Here is a 20,624-nt window from a genome sequence, read left to right as displayed (position 1 = left end):
TTTTCTCTCACCATCACTCTGCTTCTCACTTGCAGAGGGATCCGTTTGGCACCGTGTCATCCCTCTCTGCAGCAGACCGCTCCCAGGCCCAGAACCAGTCTATTCCCTCACTGGCCCAGTTCCTGGAGGTAGCAGCCCGAAGTGGTAGACTCGTACTGTTCGACCTGCGCAGGCCACCGCATGGACACCCATACAGTCAGTCATACATCAACACCACTCTACAGGTGGTACAGGCCCACATCAACTCCTCGCAGGTAACTGATCAGGATTAATGTATCTGCACTTTTACAAAGATAACGTTAAATTGGTTTAATGCGTATATTTTTGGTTTCAGTCTAGTGCTACAAACACAATCACTGCATTTATTTTTCCTCTTGTTAATTTTTCCTTATGTGTGGCTGTAGGTCCTGTGGCTGCCATCTGAAGACAGGGACCAGGTCCAGGCTGTGGACCCAGACCTGCAGCAGACCTCTGGAGAAAAGGCTTCTATCCAGGAGCTGACAGACGGACACATCACCAGACTGAACCTGCACTACAGCACCATGTCTCAGCAACAGATCCGGTACAGAGCTGATAAACGGCATACATTAAACGTCTGTCTTAGGCAGTTAAAGACTGTTAATCACTGCAGCGGTAATTATTTCAGTTTCTTCAGATTTAGGTTGTAGTCGTGTCAGGAGAGGCCACATGCTCACATTTATGAATTATTAACCAATACCAGGGCTGTTAATTATTTGACTTGTCATTTTAACTTACATAAATTACTCAAGTTTAATTACTGAGTTTAATTAAAACCAAGCAGATATAAATAATAGCATTTATTTAAATGTACTTGCTGTAATCTTTGTGACAAACAAACAGCAACACAATCAGCTGCTTCTTCAGTTTTTGCCGGTCCAGATGAGCTCCATCTCCACTGTCCTGGTGATGCAAGTTCTGCTCTGTGTTTCTTCTTTTTATGCACCACAGAAAAACTTTTCATGCAAAATGTGATTTCTAAAATCCAAATTAAATATGGTTATTTTCATTTGACAGCACTGATGATGTGCAAGTCTGTAAGTTCAGACTAGAAAAACAACAACAGATTTAATGGCCTGTACATGGTTCAAACATTCAATTATGCAGTCACATCCATCTAGTGGCAAAACAACCCTATTTATACCAACTGAGAGAAACTTGACATTTTGAATTGGTCTCTTGTGTTTGTGCATGTGTGCAGTTATGTAACACAAATACAGATGGACGCAGCATCCTCAGTGACTCCATCTCTGTGCTTGTAGAACAACCTCAGGGAAGTGAGAGGGAGATAAAGGGCAGGTGTGAGAGATGCTCATCGCCGAAGTGAGGAGAGGAAAGTATGGATAAAGAGGAATTTGTTCAGTAGAGGCGTGAAGGAAGCAGTGGAGGAGGTACAGACGGGTCCAGCTGAGAGGAGAGTAAGAGAGGGAGGTAGCTGTACATTAACAGTAGCTGTGGGAGAACAATCTGGAAAGAAAGATGGTGGAGTGACTCACATACAGACAGTTTTCAACACAACTTACACAGGCGACTGAAATAATCTTCCACTGTTACAACTGATTCATCTTCATGAAAACGTTTCAGCTGTTATTTGTCACCAACTAGAGGTGTCGGGTGGAATGAGTCATACTGTTATTGCCTGATAGGTTTGAAAGCGTGATCGTTTTAATCAGAGCGTAAAGCATGCGGTCAAACTTTTACAATACTGCAGTATAATGTATGATTACCAGAGTTAAACTTAACAGCTTTCTTTTTCATCAGTAACAGTCTTTCATTAAATTTAATTAAAATCCCAAAAGGTTGTGACAGAGGCTGCAAATGAATGGAAAAGTTAAGCCCTCAGAAGCCCACGTCTTTGTTGGTATGAGCGTGCATTAGTGCAGATGGAATTGGCATCTTGCACATTTGGAAAAGCCCGATCAATGCTGAAAGGTTTCAGAGCAGCATGTGCTCCCATCCAGGCGATGTCTCTTTGTCAGAGAAGGCCTGGCATGCTAAACTGCATCTCTCTCTCTCTCTCTCTCTCTTCCTGTCTCCCCAGTAAGTACCAGTCAGTAAACATCAGCACTAACCTGTATGTGATCAGCCAGCCTTGGCTCTACACGCTGGCCTGGTGTGCCGGAGCGCAGTCCGTGACCACCAACTCCATCCACGTCCTGTCCAACATCAACAAGCCGCTGTTCCTGATGGTGAGCAGATTCAAGACAGCCTCCAACTCTTTTATGAGACAGTCGTATTGGACTTTATTAAAGAAACCAGAAGGCTCTTAGAACTTAGAAACTGTTAAAATTAATAGGATTTGGTTACAAGCATTTACATGTAATATCGTTCATGCTCCATTTATTGAGTTATTCACAAGCTGGCACCACATACTCTGTTAGATTTGAAAGCATTTGTAGAAGATAATGGCAGATTGTGTAAGGATGAATTGAGGCTGTGGTTTGGTGAAGGCCTGTGAGGGGACTGGCAGCAGCTCCCGAGGAGACAGATCTCCATGTGCTAATGACAGAGAAGCAGAAGGGAGGTGTCTGAGCTGTGGTCCCTCTCCTTAAGTTCAGATAATTATCTCCCATTATGCTTCATGAAAACAGTTTTTAGGCTTGTGTCAGCAAGCTTCAGGTAAGGCTCTGAGTAATTCACAAAAAACGTCTAAAATTTGTTGTTATCCACTGAAGCTTGTGCAGCAGGTGTCGTGTGTGTTTGGAGATTGTACCTGTGAACATTTGATTACATAAACCTTCTTTCACCTGCTCCAGCTCCAGTGCGATTATTATTTTAATAAGAGTGTTCAGCCCGTTTACCATCACTGTGTTGAATAATCGTATTAATGCTCAGTCTCCTCCATCTGTGACCCAACAAATCTGAGAACTCTTTGTTTAATAAATGTAATAAATCCTTTTATTGTCTCTCCAGACCCCAGAGGAATACAGTCTGATGTGGATTCTTACTGATGTGGTGTCAGCCTTCCTCGTCACTGCAATTTTCATATTCCACTGGTAGAACACACACACACACACACACACACACACACACACACACACACACACACACACACACACACACACTTCCCCAGTTATTAAACTGACTGGTGTTGGGGTGGTGAAGCTGTGCTGGGCTGAGTCAGTGTGGCTGACTTATGTGGAAGCAAACATGTTGTTGCTTCACACAAAAATAATATTGGAATATTTTTCCGTTCAGCTTTAAGAGATCCTAAAATTATGTTTCAATATTCTGTGTCTAATTATTTACTTTAGTCTCTTCTTCAAATAATAATTATCTTCAAGTATAATGTTTTTAAAATATTAGAAAAATGATCATAAACGATAAAACCACATTGATTATATTTATTGCTATTTGCACACATTTCACAGTATTTGACACTTGGCTGGTTTTCTCTTGATGTAAGATGTCAGTTTCATTTAAAGATTTATTAACTTTGATTATCTGTCTAGTCATACATTAAGAAGTAATGAGCTACTAACAGTAGTATTAATAATGATAAATGCTCCTTTTTAAAGAAGCTGCCTTTTTGTGCTTTCAAATGTTCAACCATGATTTGTTTTATCAGCTCAAACTGAATTTGTCATGAGATTGTGTTCACAGCGAGATCACGAGAGGTTAATTTAGATCTAAACTCAAGCACAGCTTTTTCAGGTTAGTTATTTGTGATTATAACTAGCAGCCCTTAGACTGAGGATATGAAGAGAGTTGGAGTCTTTCCTGTCAGACAGACGATGCTCTTCACCACAAAGAAAATCCTCTCTGTGGTTTCTTTGTACTTTTTTTTCTGCGTTCCCCTTTCATCATCTGCTCCTTCCTTCACTCTTTTTATGGGCGGGCTTCAGTCGAGGCTTGCCCGGACCTCCTCTCACATGTGTACACATCAAAGCAGTTACAGTGCTACATGCAGCAGCCTCAAAGCACAGTGGTAAACACAGCAGCACACCTGGTTATGCTCTGCTGCTCTGATCTGTTTGCGGTGTGTGTGTGACAGGTGGAGAGAGCGAGGCCTGCCCTTCTGGTCCGGCAGCCGGCAGACTCACGAGAATGGACCATACAGCAAGTTCAGGACAGGTATAACAACGTTTTTCTTCTTCTCGTGTTTTTGTGGCTAAATGTGAAACATCAACTTTCAGCAGATTACACATGTGTTCCAGTAACTTTGTCATGCTTTGTCCCCATCATGGCTGATATTACCTGTTTTCTGTGATACGTTGAAGTGTCCTTGGGCAAAACACTGAATGCTTTATTTCCCCTGATGTTTCCATTATTGTGTGACTCTGTGAGTGAAAGTTAAAGTTCAAAGGGCAAGGTTCTGCATGATTGGTAAATCTGCAACTAGACAAGACAAACTGATGAGAACAGATGTAAACATCTGTCAGTTTTATACCAGCTGACATTTAGCTTGGACTTTAAAGGTGCCGCTAGTCTGCATTCAGTGAGGACTGTGTTACATGTTCAGGGGTTTTTACTACATGGAAATTAAATGTTTGGTGATGTTCTCATAAAATTAGGTTGTCCTTTTTAAAAAAATTAAATTTGGTATTTCATTGATTTACACGTCATACTCACATTTGGTTGGTGAACGGTCAGAAATGACAGAAAACACTCAGATTTCTGTCAGTAGTGATCGTCTCACAGCCTTCACTTTGTTCAGTGATCGTGCTTACTGGCTGAAATAGTCACCCACATGGTGCTGTTGTAGCTTCTTATGTAGCAGGCTAGCCACCAACACTGTAGATATTTCATGAATAACATCTCTGCATGCAGTGATCTCCTGCTGTGTGTTGTATGTGTCATGTGTGTCAGACTCCGCCGAGATCATCTGTGTTCACTGGAGCCCTCTTCACTCTGAACCTCCTCCTGGAGCCCTTGTCTCCCTCCCCCTGGTCTTCAACCCATGACCCCCCGCATGCCAGCCCTGCATGTCGTCCCTCCAAGAACCTTGTATGAGTCATGAACCCTGTTTTTAATGTGCATGTTTCTGTGTTTCCTGCTGAAAGACTGCTGTCCATCATCCATGGAAATCATATGAAACTCTGTGAAACTACAAAGATCATTATCTGTTTTAAATGTTTTTAAAAACGTCAGGAAATAGCCCATTAAAATCAAAAACACTTCCGTTTCCAGTGCAGCTGCTGTTTTTAGATCACTCTGCAGAAGTCCTTCTCTGTGAGTGCCGCCACGTTAAAACAACACTCCTTCAATTTTGTTTTTTACTCTAAGGAAGTGCCTGAAGTTTCACTGAGGCAGAGCTGGTGAATAGAGAGGAAGAGGAGGAATAAACATCACCGCTGTTCTGTTTTCCACTTAACGTTCTCCCTCAAACACCTCAGGACGTTAGACTACAAGTCTTTTTTGGAGGGGCGGTGCCTCTGATCTCTGTTTACACCTGATCTAGTGCCTTTAAGTTTGGGCACTGTGAACTCTTCGGTTTAAAAAAAATGTTGAAGATGGCTCGGTCATATCTGGACACCCAGCTCTTATGAACAATAATGATCTTATTGTGGTGTCAGTCTGAATCAGAAGTTGTTTGTTCTGTCTGTCCTTGCTGACGTTGCAGACCGCCGAGGTGTTCATGATAAGGACAATTTAAAGCATTAGTGTTTTTTAGGTGGTAGTTACATCTGAAAAAGATCCTCATTACCATTTGTCACATCAGCAGTTCTTTTGACTTTATTGTCAGATGAAGACTCTTCATCATGTGACACAGAATTGTTTTTCTTCGCAAAAAGTTCCACGAACACATCTCCTCCATCCCCTCATCACACACTCTAATTAACAGCATGGAAGTAAAAATGTGTTAGTTTTTAATGTGTGACACTGAAAATATTCCCACCTTCCAGCAACTGCCCAAACAGGATGTGGTTCCCTTTTTTGTGAATGTTCTGCAGTAAATGACTTCCTACTAAAAGGACTGAAAATAAGAAAAAAGTAATTTATTACTCATTGTGCAGCAGTAATATGTGATTTGCCAGAACATTGGAGTTTGTGTCACAGCACGCTGTTTGAGACCCGCTGCTGTACAATAATTACAAATTGGAAAATAATGATCTGCAGGATTTCTGCTCGTGTATCATGCACTAACCTCAGTAGTGTACCTGTGCACCCCGTCATTTATGCTGTCCTTCCTTCTTTCCTTAAGTCCTCTGACCTCCAGTTTCACCTCTGTATTAATTCACACCATGCTGACACCATGTGACAGTATAAACTGTTGTTTCTGTTTTGCAGAGCTCAGCGATGTTTGGTCTGTCTCCAGCGTCACTGTCCGGCCTGATTTACGGAGCATTCCTAATTCACCCAGCACCCCTCACCTGCCCACCATCACAGAGGAGTGAGAGGGAGGGGGATTAAAAAAGGAAGGTGCAAGTCAGGAAAGGACAGATAAGAGATGGAAAAAGTCCTTGTGTAGAGTGTGATGAAGCCCCGTCAAACTTTCTGATCTTTTGTTATTTAATTATTGTTGCTTATAATAGTCAGTCTATTATTTAGCATCAGTTTAACACCCACAAACTCGATGTGGATTGACGGGACTTGACAGACAGTGTGAGCAGCCAACACAGCATCTGTCATCACGTTTTGATGGAAAACTCCGAGCAGTGCACAGAAATTTGTGACACCACCTTTTAACAAACAAATGAAAGGTTAAAATGTTTGGAAGTCATGACAGAGAGAGCAGAAAGTAGACGGCACACTCTATTCTCCATCTGTCATCCTCTCTGTCTGTGGGTGGGCTGCCTGTAGAAGACGAACAGCTGGAAATAAAAAGCCTTCATTCATTTCCCATCAGAGATGAAGCAAATGGACTGTGGACACGCGCCCTGGGGGTGTCCGTTTTCATACTGTAATCTCATGATGCCATTAAGTTCCTCAAAGTGAGGACAGTTAAACACGAGACCAGAGGATGAGGACATTTTCATTTCTGGTCATTCGGCACTGCTGGTGGAACAACGTGAGACGCTGAGCTTCACCGGTGAAAGAACAAAATAATGAACGTCTGCAGCTGCAGTGATCCATCAGTCACCTTTGCTCTTTGTGCGTCTGCTCGCGGATGAAGGACCAAATGCTGATCAGAGAATCTCGGAGACGCGCTGTGATAAACTGTAAACACAGAAGAAATGAAACGGACTCTTACATATGAGCTGTGCTTTTTCATTTTCAGCTGTACAGACATCAGGTGCATCAGACAAAAACCTTAAACCATGTCTTAAATTATCATTTGCGTGACTGAGTTGCTAGATTCAGTGTGTGAACTCGACACTGTTGGACTGACAGAATGAATGTAAACCAAAGGCTTGGGAAGGGTACAGTTCATCTATGTGTGCTAAAGTGAATGTAATATTAAGTTTCCAAAAGTATGCAGATTTTTTGGGCTGTATGTCCAACATGACATTTTTCCCAGGGTCAGATCTCAGTTCTACCACCGTGGGGAAAAAGGTCATTTTAATTAGATTATATATACATATATCTCTATATATTGCTGGTTAGCTTAATCTATAAGTGCTATAGCATAATTAATCAGTAGGTTTATTTTTTTATAGTAATAGTCTAAACCTGCAAAATAATTAATAACTAGAGCATTAAGATAAATGTAGTGGTTTAAACGTCCCTCTGTAGGCTCCCCCTGCATGCTGCAGGCATCAGTGCTCGAGAGAGAGGGCGGCTGCTGTCGGCCTGCAGAGGTTTACAAGGAATCTGCAAAATTCAACGATGGTGACAAACTAAACATTCAGTTTGTCTGCATCCAATCAGCTTTTGTTTTATCTTCTTCGTACTTCAGTCGCTCTGTCTCCGTGTCAAACACACCTGGTGGTGGATGGTACCAGGTGTGAAGTTAGTTTTGTAGATCAAGGACTCTCATTGGCTTTTTACCTGTGATGGTTTTGATTGTGATTGGGTCAACGTGCCACTCACAGCCCCCCCTCTTTGCTCCCTGTAGAGAGTGTGTGCTTGTGTGTGTTAAGGGTCTTTTACAGTTGGATCCATCAGTTTGCTGGGGTCCACTTTGGTCCAGGTGATGTAAATTTTCTCATCTGATATAAAGCAGGAGTCTCCGTGTGGACGCCTGCAGGGGCGGTTGGCAGTCTTTGAGCAGACTTCAGAGACATCATGAATGAATACCGCTCTGTGATGTCTGCAGCTGACTGTGTATATTCCCCACCACTGCCCTGCTGGCCTGCACTCAGATTCAGACCCAAGTCTGCTTCAGTTTGTCAAAACAATCACTCTCACAAGCTTTTGAAAACCTCTCTTGCAATGCAGAGAGGTTTATAACTTTAGTGGCTTGACTGAAGCAATTCAAACGAACAGAGTCGCACCTCTTCCAGGTTAGGTGATCACATGGTTAAACAGACCGGATGTTGGGGGTTATTGTGGAGTCGGAGAGCAGGCGCTGCAGATCCACCAAGAACTAACTTGTTTATGGTGTTGTGTTGAGTAAAGTGGGGGCTGAATCTAAATCTAAGCTGCTAAATCCTTTTAACCGTCCGCATGGCTCTATTTTAGTCACACTGCCTCCCTCATTGCCTCTCCTTTCAGCAGCCTTGTGGACTTTCTTTAATGTGAAAATACTGACTGCAAGAAAAGTCTGTTAGTAAAACGTGCCAGCGGCACAAACTGCCCGACACGTGTTTTTTGTTTTTTTTAAAACTTGCTGCTGGTAATTTTATTTTGGTGTCTCATCAGTGCCAAGTGTGGTGTCAGAGAAACCGACTACTTTAATGAGGTGATAAGTGCAGTATCAGCTTTGTCTTCAAATATATACACAGTATCTCCCGGCACACACACTGAATCTGTACTGTGTTGTCTTAACTTAAACTGATTTCAGCGATGAAATGCAGAGCGTCTTGTCAGCTTTGCAGGTGTGAAATCTGCAGGGTGAGGCGGCCTTCGCTTTTCTGCTGTAAGTGGATTTGTTTTTCATCACTTTGATCGCACATCATACATAAATGTGCAGGATTCTTATTTAGAAAATACAAAATAGTTTCTAAAAATTCTCCTAGAGGTGACTCATTATGTTAAAAGTGCAGTCTTTGCTACAAGCACATGTTTAATGGACCAATTTCTGTGTAGAAATCTGAGTAAAAACAAAACACTGAAAACCTGTTGACTTGGTGTAAAAAGTAATTTGCTCCTTTTCTTTTTTTTTTTTTTTTTTTTTTTTTTTTACCTCCAGTGCTTTTATCCATCCTTTAACTTCCCGTCTCCAGTGCTTTATGCCAGTTTCTGCAGGCTCAGCTCTAAACATTCAGGGTGAAGAGCAACAGCACAGAGACAGTTTTGGTAGCTTTGACCAATCTTGTATGTTACTGCCCTCCTGTCCCCTAATCAGGGTCGTAACACTGACAATGAGAGGTAAATTAATTCTTTTGTCCCTTAATCAAGGCACAAAATAAGACTTTGTACCCCTCAGCAGTAAAAGCCTGATGGGACATTGTTGTCCCCCTGCCGGGAAGGCCGGTGGCATGGACACAGTTTGTGAATGGAGGAGAACGAGGCAACATAGGAGTTTCAAATTGATACCACGGGTGCATCTTCTGGGAGGTTGAGGGTAACACTGGCGGCCGTCGTTATGATCCTATAGTGTTAAAATCTGCAGTGTTTTCAGTAAATTCCCAGCTGCAGACATCAGTAAATGATGATTCATTTAAATACTCGCCTCCAAAAATCTTCTAAAAAGTCAGAATTAAACAGGACAACTGAAATCTACCACGTATATATGCAATGAGGCAGTTGAAGTCTGGCACCAGGTGTCCTCAGCAAATTCAAATGGTAGTTTTCAAAAGAGGGTTTTGTGCTGTGCCAAATGTCTTCAATTTTAATCAATTCTGAGATTTGAATAAATCCTGGAAATTTCAAGTTTTGGATTTTGTTGGAAATTTGGAGCTGCTCTCGAGTAGACTCACAGCTTTACCTGTTCTGCACCACACTTGACTCCCATGTTGGGCCCACAGAGGCCTGGGTTTAGTCCAGCAGAGGACAGGGAGACACAAGACCTGCAACTGATTAAAGAGCTCAATAAACAGTCACAACAGACTCCAGCCTGATATGATGCACTGTAATCTGAATGTGTAGTTGGTGTTTGACAGTGGCTGATGTGCTGTGTAGGCTCAGTGTTTGAACTTCAGCTATGAATCACTAGAAAAACACCGCCAGTGAAGTCTGGTGGCAGAGCAGCCCTCTGGCTTTTCTTTGGGCTTGAATTCTATTAAAATGTGTTGTATTTAACTTTGGGGGGGTTATACATCATTTTGCGTAACCTTAACTAGTTTCTGTAAACAGCAGTTTTTAGTTGAGTAATACTCGAGCATCCAGAGGAACTGCTGGAATTTCACAGGACAGGCAGCACACTAGAGGCTACAAACAGCATCAAAGATACATCTGTGTAATACGTTTATCAACATGCTAATTGCAAATAAAATCTACTCAAAATCATAAAAACGTAGTTGATATTTTGTGACTTTTGACCAAAGAAAGCTACGAGAGTAGCTTTGTGCTTTTGATGCCTGAAAATACAGTTCATCCTATTTGTCTTATGGTGCTTTGCTGGTTATAGCATGTATGACAAGACCTGGATTCTTTGTACAGAAACAATTATCCATTAATAGGTTAAAAATATCGCTTGTTATCACCAATAATGGACACATGTTTAAGTCGGCGTGTGTTTTAGATACCCCCAACATGCAGCTGGGCACACAGCGCCATCAGCAGGCTGTCATCACACATCAGCCTGTTTTACAAGCAACTCTGTTACAGTTTATGCTAGAGACAAAATTCAAATAGTTCCTGAAAGATGAGAATTATTACAAAATGAATTCAGGCATCCCGTTCGATTCTTTAGGTGATAAAGTTTAAGACTCACTGAGACCTCAGGCCTCTCCAGGTTGAGAGTTTAAATCATCCAAAACAGGCCACCTTTAGTCAAGACTGATGATCTGGATTATCTGGTGCTTGGAAAGATTTCGTTTCTCTGTAAAGCTACAAAGAAAAGCTTTGATGTTATTTTCTAACCCAGTCGCAGTGCAGCGTCTCTGCTTTGCTGTCTTCATTCCTGCAGGAGTGCAAACATTTTTAAGCGGGTACAACTGAGGCTGTCTGTTAGTTGTTTGGTACGTCAATCCTGGAGAGGTCCTGACTGCACACTGAGGTTCTGTTCATTGGCTGCTCTTTAAATGTGACTCATCTTTTAATGTTATGGATGTAAGAGACATTTACAGGCAAAGTGGGACCTCTGAGGTGTTAAATGATAAAAATCACTGAAAAGAGCGAGAGCATCTAAAATCTTATGTATTGCTTAGTGTTGTTTTTGAATAATGAGCTTCATACTTGGTGCTGAGAAGTGATCTGTGATATAATGTAATAATATAAAACTAGTATCATAGTTCAGATGCTGATCTTTCAAAATGTTAAATATGTTTGTTTGTTTTTTTACATTGTGCTGTTCTGACCTGCAAAATTTTATTTTATAAAGGCAATTATTTTGCTTTACTGTAACTTTTCTGATTAAATGCTGCTGTCACCTGGTATTAAAACATTAGAAACAGAAGATTCAGTGTTTTGATGCTTGAATTTTACAGACACAGTACAAAGTAGCAGTAGACTGGAATTCCAACTTTAGTAAGACATGTTAATCTTTTAGTATTTCAGACGTTTGATTGATCATACGTGTTTTGAATATTACAGTAGTGAAATATTAAGTTGAATCCAAATTTATTTAATGCATTGTACAAAAGTGAGAGCACATGTTACAGAAACACTACAGGAAGTCGGGATGATGAGTTACACAATCAGACTAATGCTCTGAAAAGAGAAACACAAAAGGCAAAAACTTCAAACGCAAATGTATCAAACGGGCTGATTGGCACAGTTACAGACACCAGTTTATCATACAGACAAAAGCCCAGAGCTGGTTACAAGAAGGAAGGGTTCAACATCTCGACATGATGAGGTTAAAAAAGGAAGCAGGCTGGAATTTCAAACACAACAAAAACACAATTATTATGTAAACCTTAATAAATTGTAAATTCATAGTTAATTAACCTTTTTTATAGTTATTTGCTATCAACAGTGTTTACTGACTGGTGAATAGGTTTGTTGCAACTTTACGATAAACATGCAGATCATTTTTATTACCTTTGATCGTTTCCACTAAATCTAACTGAACAGAAAGCATAGTTTAGGTTAAAATATCAAACTTAACGAATCAGACCGAGCCCCTGCACCACCGGACCGACGCCACCAGACACTCAAGTCTGAGACACCAGCAGCTTTGACGTAAAATTATTTATTACACAAACGAAAGTAAAAAACTGAACCACATTGAGACCCTTATTGTAGTATTTTTAATATCTGACTTAGTTTCACCGTCGTGACTGTGTTCTTGCAGGTAAATGCACAGATGCTGAGTCCCTGTACATTTCCAGGAGCTCAGCCTTAATATGGAGCTATGTGTTCGCTTCTGTTAATTAATGGGACTTTCATCAGTTAATCTATAGTTACTCAGTAATGATTTGTTAATACTTTGGACAAATTGTACTTGAATACCCGAGTACAGGTCTAAACGGATTTTGCATCTAAAGCCTTTAATATGTATTAAAAGGAAACTTGAACTTAATATCCATAGTTTGCAATTTCCAAAAGTACTTTTACTTTAACTGGGAGTTCCAACAGAATCAGCAAGTGTGTTTTTTCTTTGTGCTTCGTAAACTTTAAAAAGATGATGATTGCTGTGGCGTATAACCAGAGCAATGGCGACCTTTACAGGTCAAAGTGTGTATTTAAGATTTATGTAACAGTGAAAATATCAGAGGTTTTAGCAGCAGAGGACATTTACTTTGTCTTCCTTCTATATTTTTATATCCCCCTTGCTATAAGAGCTGTGCAACACCCAAATTTCTCATTCGCTGGATAATAAAGGTTTAATAGAATACAGTAGAATAGAGTAAACTATGCAAAGACTTACACATGTAAGTAGGCAAAGTTTACTTTAAAGCAGGGGCGGGGGAACTCCAGGCCTCAAGGACCAGTGTCCTGCAAGTCTTAGATGATTCAACACAGCTGATTCAAATTACTAAATTATCTCCTCAACATGCCTTGAAGTTCACCAGAGGCCTGGTAATGAACTAATTTGACTCAGGTGTGTTGACCCAGAGTGTGATCTAAAACCTGCAGGACACCGGCCCTCGAGGCCTGGAGTTGGCCAAGCCTGTTTTAAAGGCAGGAAAAAGTGACGTGACTGATGGTAGTTTGTTTTAACTCAGAGTCCACATTACTCATCAGGACAGTATTGGCTTTGATCCTCATTAAGTCAATTCCAGTTCAAAAGACAGAACTCCTTCATATTAGGAAAACTATGAGATTCAGCTGAAAACCCCAGAACCAGCTAACAAGTGACCTTTGAGAACAGTTTTACAAACTAGAATTTAAGCCTCATACAGTAAGAAGCAGCAGCTCTCACAGAAATGACATAACACAGGCAAAAAATATAAAACTAAACAGTTGTAAAGAAATAAACAAGTGTAAACAAACCATGAGTATTAAAAATTATCCCCTGTATTAAAGTGTGACACATACTGAAGTCATTAACCTAAAGATTAAAAACATGTTACAGGTCAGTTTAGTGTCACAAAAACAACACCAAAGTTTTAAATAAGCTCAGAGAGGTGTGCTACGAAGGACGTTCACCACAGCCAGGATTTCTTTGTGTCAGCTGGACCAGTCAGTCACATCATGTGACTTTATCCACAGAAAATGATCCCCGTGAGAGACACCTACTTTAAAGTCACAGATGACAAAAATTGTGGTACAAATTTAAATATTTTAATTCAAGCCAATTATCGTCAAGTGCCCTCTGTGCTGCTGATTATTTCTAACCTGACGGCTGCACATTAGGGCTCTGAAACTTTAAACGGGGTACATTTAAACTGTGAAATAATGTGAATAACCTTTGTGTGTTCTGGGTTCTAGTAGCTGCAGTTGCAGCAGTGTAGAGTAAACTGCAGATGAGGAGCACTTATAAAAACATTTCCTGCATTACCAGCTGAGTGCATGCAGATTAACATGTCAATGCCATGCAGAGTTTATGCTGCTGTAACTTTACAGCTGGGCTTCATTTGTCATGGTGGTAAAGTGCGGCTTGCATATCAAACGTATTCCCACAGGATAGGATTCATATTGCACTTAAAACATGATGTAAGTAAGAGTCAGTGAAGATACGAGGCTTCCAGCCGACTTAACTCTGAACACAAAACCTGCTCCTGACTTTAAGCTCGACATGACCCACTAAGCCATCGTAGTACACCCCTCTGGCCTCCTCTTAGTTTGGAGCTGAGGTCAGTGAAAGAACTACTAAAAACAAATGAACTGGACCCCAATAACAGCAGACGGTACACATAATGATAAAAACTCAAACGTTTCTGACCTCGACTTGTATCAAAGAAAAAACGTAAACTTTTTGACTTTGAGTATTTTAAGATGCTCAAAAAACCAAAAATCACTAAATCTGCTTTAAGGCTCAATTTACACAGATGAAGCTAACGAATGACAAATGTGTTTTTCAGGATCTTTACAGAGTTAACGGCTAAATTTAAGACCTTTTTAGCCCTTTTTTAAAATGATGAATATACAGTCTAATATATCAGTTTGAAAATCATTGATGTTAAATTTACTAAATGTAAGTCCCTGTTAATGCTAAATATGAAACCACTGCTATTGAATCATCTGGATAAGATGGATGGATCGAGTAATTCAAGGAACAAACATTTACTCAGGGAGAGCTAAGAAAATATACGCCTTTAAAAGACTACGCTGTTTTTAGGTTCTCAGGCTGGATGGTTTTTGACGAGTTCTGACTCACATCTCAGCTGAATGTTAAGATGTTTCTGTGCATCTTAACTCCTTCAGGGGTAATTTAGATGTCTGCAGAGTTCATCAAATTATTTGTGAAAGTGCTGAAGAAACAAAAGGAATCAGCAGAGAATGGCCTAAAATAATTTATTATCTATATGTATGTATTAAAACATGTAAAGGAGTAGACAGTCCATTAGTTTTACCTAAACATGTACAAGTGAACTTTATGGATGGATTTGATGAGCTTATAATGAGGCAGGGGGTTCCTGCAGGTGTGACATCTGAAACACGCGATACCGTAAACATCGGGCAAAACTCGGAGGCTTTAATGCGCTCTAAAACCTGCACAAACCCTGTTAACAGTCAAATATATCCCCTTACAGCAGTGTGGTGCATTAGCTTGTTGCTATGCTAATATGTAAAAATGCTCAATTAGAAGTCAGGTTAGCATAAAGTGGTAATATAGGGTCATGGTCAGGGTCACTGCAGTGTGTACTTAAGGCGCAGACCTAACGATAACAGCGTCTTCTTAAGGCGACGCAGTCAGAAAGGACAGTTCAGAGGTAGTCATCCTCACTGGACGCCTCGTCTTCATCGTAGCTGTAGTGGTAAGAGTTGCTGGGGCCTTCGCCGGGGTCACTGCTGCCGCTAGCATTCGAACCCTCCCAGGTGAACTTTGACCCTTCTGAGCTCGCAGAAGGACTGCGGCTCATCCTCCAAAGGTGGCTGGTAAAGGTCCGCCCCCAGCTGCAGTGCTGGCCAATAGGGCGCAAGAGGCGGATGAGCTCAGTGGCCTCCTGCCAGTAAGAAGTTCACTTGCTGTGGCCCCGCCCTGACCGGTGCTTGTTCATGGTGGTCAACATCTGGCTGATGTAGGAGGTCAGCAGGTCATCCATCTTGTAGCCCTGAAGGTTTAAACACACAGTCAGCTGACCTCTTCACTCCAATCACAATATTTTTTTTTTTATAGTTTTTCATAAATGGAACAAAAAAAGTGAATTAGGTGGAAAGAATAAATAAACTGATAAGATCAAGATTAACTATACTCTAAAACATAAAGCTATAATAAACAAACACACACTTTCTAATGGAAACAAACATCAGAATAAAAAAATAATGTTTCAATAATCATGATAATCTCAGGTTTGTGTTGATCGCTTATTTTTAAGTCATTTTTTAATTCATGAGACTTTCCTGATTTAAAAAAAAAAAAAGTTCATTCAAAAGAAAGTTTTTTGGGACTGTAAAATGCTCCACTCGCCACCCACACTTTTAGAGACGCGACAACAATCGAATCCTGCTGAACCCTTTCACACATAGTGGTCACTACAGTGGACGGCTAGTCAAAGGCTGTTTTCTTGTTTTCTTTGTGTCAGTCTTGATGGTATACTTGCACATAAACCACTACACTGGACACTGATGTGTCACTCCATACCCTGCCACCCACTGGTTGTTTAATGTTACTACAGATGTATGACGTGTTTCATTGTAATTACTGTTATTTAACCCTTTCATGCATGATAATGACAACCTCAATGAGGACTTTTTTTCTTAAGTATTTTTATTCATCTTTATGCATGAAAAGATGAATAAAAATACTTAAGAAAAAAAGTCCTGATTGAGGTTGTCATTATCATGCATGAAAGGGTTAACAAGTGTTGTATGAATAAAATACCCACAACCAAAGTGATAATAAAAAACGAGTCTGCTGCAGTCTGGTATTTACAGCACTTTCACTGTGAATACAAAGCAGAGTCGCAGCAATGCTCCGCCTTCTAAACCTCTGAAGGACTCCCAGCTCAAGCACCGGAACTCTTGTTCTATATTTGATTTACTAAAAGTGTGTGTGTGTGTGTGTGTGTGTGTGTGTGTGTGTGTGTGTGTGTGTGTGTGTGTGTGTGTGTGTGTGTGTGTGTGTGTGTGTGTGTGTGTGTGTGTGTGTGTGTGTGTGTTGCTGGCACCCACCAGTGAGGTCTCACACAGCAGTTTGCTTCCTCTGACCAGGTTGCCGATGGTGATGTGGAAATAGGTGTTCCCGCTGCTCCAGTTGGAGATCTTGGTGAAGGGGTGAGTGGTCAGGATGTCCTACAGACATAGAGGTCATCAAAGCTACTGCACCGACTTAACAGGTTAATGAGCGCAGCGACTAAAACATAACCGATACGCATGCTGGGAGTTATGATTGTTAACGAACCTTTGACTTGGGGTCAATGAGACTGACTCCATGCTTGTTGATGGCGATCAGCAGGATCTCTGGGTAGTTGGGCTCTGTGGTTTGCTAAAAGACATTCACTGATCACCTCTAACATAATCTTACATGTAAAAGTGTCGCATTTCTCTGTAGTTTGCAGCATATATGTGGACTCTGTTTGTGTAATCAGGTGCTTCAGATGCCAGGCTCAGACTACACAGCACTGATCCATCATCATCCCTCTTTTGCTCCTTCATGTTCACAGCTGTAAACAGCTGGCAGAGCGCTTGGCGCTCACACTGGACGTGTTGGCTTTCTGTCTGTAATGGCAGCCTGCACAATCAAACTGATCTCTCACTAACATGACAGTTATTATCGATAACTAAAATAAACACACACCTCAGTTTTTAGCCAGCTTTAGGAGGCGTTGGCACATTTGTCTGCATGACTACAGCCTGTGTCATACCTGCTCTGAACTTTGCCCTCCACAAACAGTACCTATTACTTTAACTGAAAGAAAACTATGACTGAAAACTAATAAAAACTAACTGAAACTAGCAAATTAACTGAGCCACTAACAATCTGTAGTCAATTCGATGTAGACCATCCACACCGTCTGAAGCAGCTGTCAGTTTGAAGTTTATGAAACTTTAACACAGAGAAAAGGCTGAAGAAAGATGGCAGAATGATTATTTATTGCCTTATTTTTCTGTAAATCTGCACGCTTCACCTGTCTGGGTTTTTTCCCCAATTTATTTATTTTTTACTTTGAGGCGGGTGTTTGAAAAGTCCAGAGACGTTTGTCAATCTTTTCCTCTGATCATTTTTTAGACTGTGGCTGTGAAAAATACTGGAGATCTTGCAGGATAAAGTCTGTTTCTATTGAAATGAGAACATTAGGAGATTTCAGCTACAGTTGCCCTGGAAACAGTGAGAGCGTGTGTAATGGTCGTTGATTGCTTGAAAAAAAACTTTATTTACACATTTGCCTCAAAACAAAAATACATTTAATTTAATCTGAACATTATTTTGTGATGTTAGACATTCGTCCTTCCTGGCATCAGCCAAACACTCAGGTTACACTGTGGAGGTGACAAGCTCAGGTGCGTTTACCTTAACCTCAAAGAAGGCGGAGCCAAAGGTCGGCCATTTGTAGATGATCTTCAGAAACATCAGTTTGGCCTCTTCCCTCGATTTCCCGGCCTGCTTGTTGAAGTATGCAACCACAGACTGCACGCGCACACACACACAGACACACACACACAGACACACACACACAGACACACACACACAGACACACACACTTACTAAACAGCAGCAGGACAGACTTCAGCACAGAAACAGCAGCTGCTCACTTCTCAAAGCAGCTGATTTGTCAAACTTTAGATGATCTCAGCAGAAACGCTGATCAGTCTGTACAAACATCTGACTTCAGTCACTTTTTTAATTAAGTAATTTTTAAAAAGCTTGTTTTTATTTTGTTGGGGCAGTTTTACCCTTTTCCAGTCATCTGGTGACATCTGGCGGATGAGGTCCTGGGGAACCAGCTCCCGAAGCATCTTGGGAATTGTGGGGAAATGGGATTTGTCATCTTCGAACTTGATGCGATAGATAAGCGCTGCGAGCTGGAAAACCTCCTCTCGTGAACATTTGTGGTAGCCACGCAAGTATTTAGGCAGCTCCTAATTCAGTGCAGAGAAGGTGAGAGAACAAAGAGACGCTTCGTTAAACTGTTGGTGTCAAAATGAAACAGCACCCAAAGACCATGTTTATAATGAACGTTTCCAACACTGTGGATGAGACGCTGTCATTTTGAACAATCATGGGGGTTAACCATCTCCAGTGTTTCCCACGGAATTACATTTTTAAGGTGGCAGCAGGACATGGAGGTGTACAGATGTGCCCATGCTTTTTCAAAGATAAATTGATTAATATATACTGATATGTACTGTGTGGCACATGTAACAGGAATAATCAGCTTCCTCTCCAGTAAGTTCTTCTGTGGACAGGGGGCTGCTCATTTAATATAATCTTTGTGGGTAATTATTTAACACAATTCATCAGACTTTGAGATTTTTTTTCAGGCAAATTGTTTTTCAAACTATGAGCTTGCTGTGCTGTTAGTACTTTTAGCTCTTCTAACCAGCATTGGTGAGCTCAGCATAGCAGCTCTAATTTTCCACCTGCTGCAGGTTCTGCAGCTAAGAGACACGAGCCCGATCAGACGGCATGCAGCTGAACTTTCAGAATAAGAGCCAAGGGATTGTCCAGTAGTAAGTAGATGCTGTTGTCTCAGACAGATAGGAAAACAATGTAATCAAATGATATGTGACCCACTAAAACAGAATCTTAATGTGGAAAGCACATGTGTGGCTATCGTCTTACACAGGAAACTGTTTTTAACTGATCTGCGTTTCCAGCCAGACTGAAAGTAATGACTGGCACGTGGATCAGGAAGTCTGGGGTCAGATTTAAGTCCTGAAACATGCAGGCCGAGTCGTTCTCAGTGCGTGTCTGGTAAAACTGACCTGGTAGTAGTGGAAGATGGAGTCAGCGAAGGAGTCCTTTCCTGGAACCGTGTTAGTCCACAGCTTCTTCATGAAGAACACCTGATAGGTCAGAGAGGGAACGATTCCTGCACGACGAAATGGAAGGTCAAAGGTCAGCACAAAGAACCTCAAACTGTGATTTTATTTGTCCTAATTTTGCACTGAGCAAACCCCAACAAACTAACGGTGTATTCAGCACAAACACACAGAGGAGGAGTTCAGCTGGAGTGTTTTTACTGTTTCTCAGCCAACAAATATTCACCGAACAGCCAACGCCGAAGAAACATTTTCAGAACTCACCCAAGACCAAGAAATTAAGTTTAAACTTCTCTATCTTGTCATTTTTTTTCTTCCGTCTCTTTTTAAGTTTTGAAAACACTGCACGACGTGAACTTGTCCACCTTTCTGGGCGTGTGGTAATCAGGATGATAATGTTGGCTCAGTAAAGGCGGCTCCCGGTCAGCTTGGCCACCGGCAGCCGCTGGTCGTGAACACAAGCCAGAAACAGACTGTTGGCCTTCAAAGTAAAAGCTGCTCCTTTTGAAACATGTTGGCTGATCTTACTCACTGCTGTATTCTTAATGAACACCACGTGATGTCCAGTTTATAAATCACTCCTATTAGAGTGGAGAGGATGACAAACCAGTACCTTCCAAGAGCTACGATGGCAAAAAACGCTCAGCTCCAGGTTTTGCTTCACTGACCAACAAGTGACACCACAGTGGCTACATGCATACATCTTTATATTACACAGCAGGAATGCCTACTCCTCCTCACTTTGTGTTTTTTGCTTTGAATGTAATCAACTTGTCTTATTTCCTCTGAACACAAGTGTGTAACACACACACAGCCGGTGTGAGTGGTGAAAAACATCTTATAATTTAACCTGTTTATCGTGTCCGATCTCTGTCATGAAGGTTACACAGAAGTTTTGTGGAGCCGTTTGATCAGCATGAAATCTGCAGTTTGTTACTTAAATTACTTAATTTGTCACTTAACTTTACTTGTTACTTAAAAAT

General features: G+C 41.1%; 2 protein-coding genes across 5 annotated transcripts in view; one reads left to right on the top strand and one right to left on the bottom strand.

Annotated features, from left to right (window-relative positions):
• Positions 1-11,556, top strand: part of gdpd4a (glycerophosphodiester phosphodiesterase domain containing 4a) — a 42,332-nt gene extending 30,776 nt beyond the window's left edge. For 2 of the 4 annotated variants that reach the window (XM_039598288.1, XM_039598289.1), the window contains 6 exons: positions 36-254; positions 405-562; positions 2,060-2,207; positions 2,932-3,014; positions 4,013-4,092; positions 6,250-9,175. In XM_039598288.1, the coding sequence (XP_039454222.1) occupies positions 36-254; positions 405-562; positions 2,060-2,207; positions 2,932-3,014; positions 4,013-4,092; positions 6,250-6,356 (795 nt within the window). In that variant the 3' untranslated portion in view covers positions 6,357-9,175. The other 2 variants (XR_005608184.1, XM_039598290.1) reach the window with 2 other exon arrangements.
• Positions 11,557-11,692: 136 nt separating this feature from the next.
• myo7aa (myosin VIIAa) overlaps positions 11,693-20,624 on the bottom strand; it is a 63,107-nt gene continuing 54,175 nt past the window's right edge. The window contains exons 45-50 of the mRNA XM_039622819.1: positions 19,585-19,691; positions 18,553-18,738; positions 18,170-18,286; positions 17,060-17,143; positions 16,831-16,950; positions 11,693-15,770 (exon numbers count right to left, since the gene is read on the bottom strand). Of these exons, the coding sequence (XP_039478753.1) occupies positions 15,678-15,770; positions 16,831-16,950; positions 17,060-17,143; positions 18,170-18,286; positions 18,553-18,738; positions 19,585-19,691 (707 nt within the window). The 3' untranslated portion in view covers positions 11,693-15,677. The remainder of the gene's footprint in view (positions 15,771-16,830; positions 16,951-17,059; positions 17,144-18,169; positions 18,287-18,552; positions 18,739-19,584; positions 19,692-20,624) is intronic.

This window comes from Oreochromis aureus, linkage group 14 (genome assembly GCF_013358895.1).
Source record: "Oreochromis aureus strain Israel breed Guangdong linkage group 14, ZZ_aureus, whole genome shotgun sequence".
Lineage (NCBI taxonomy): Eukaryota > Metazoa > Chordata > Actinopteri > Cichliformes > Cichlidae > Oreochromis > Oreochromis aureus.
This window is presented reverse-complemented; position numbering and strand designations above follow the sequence as displayed.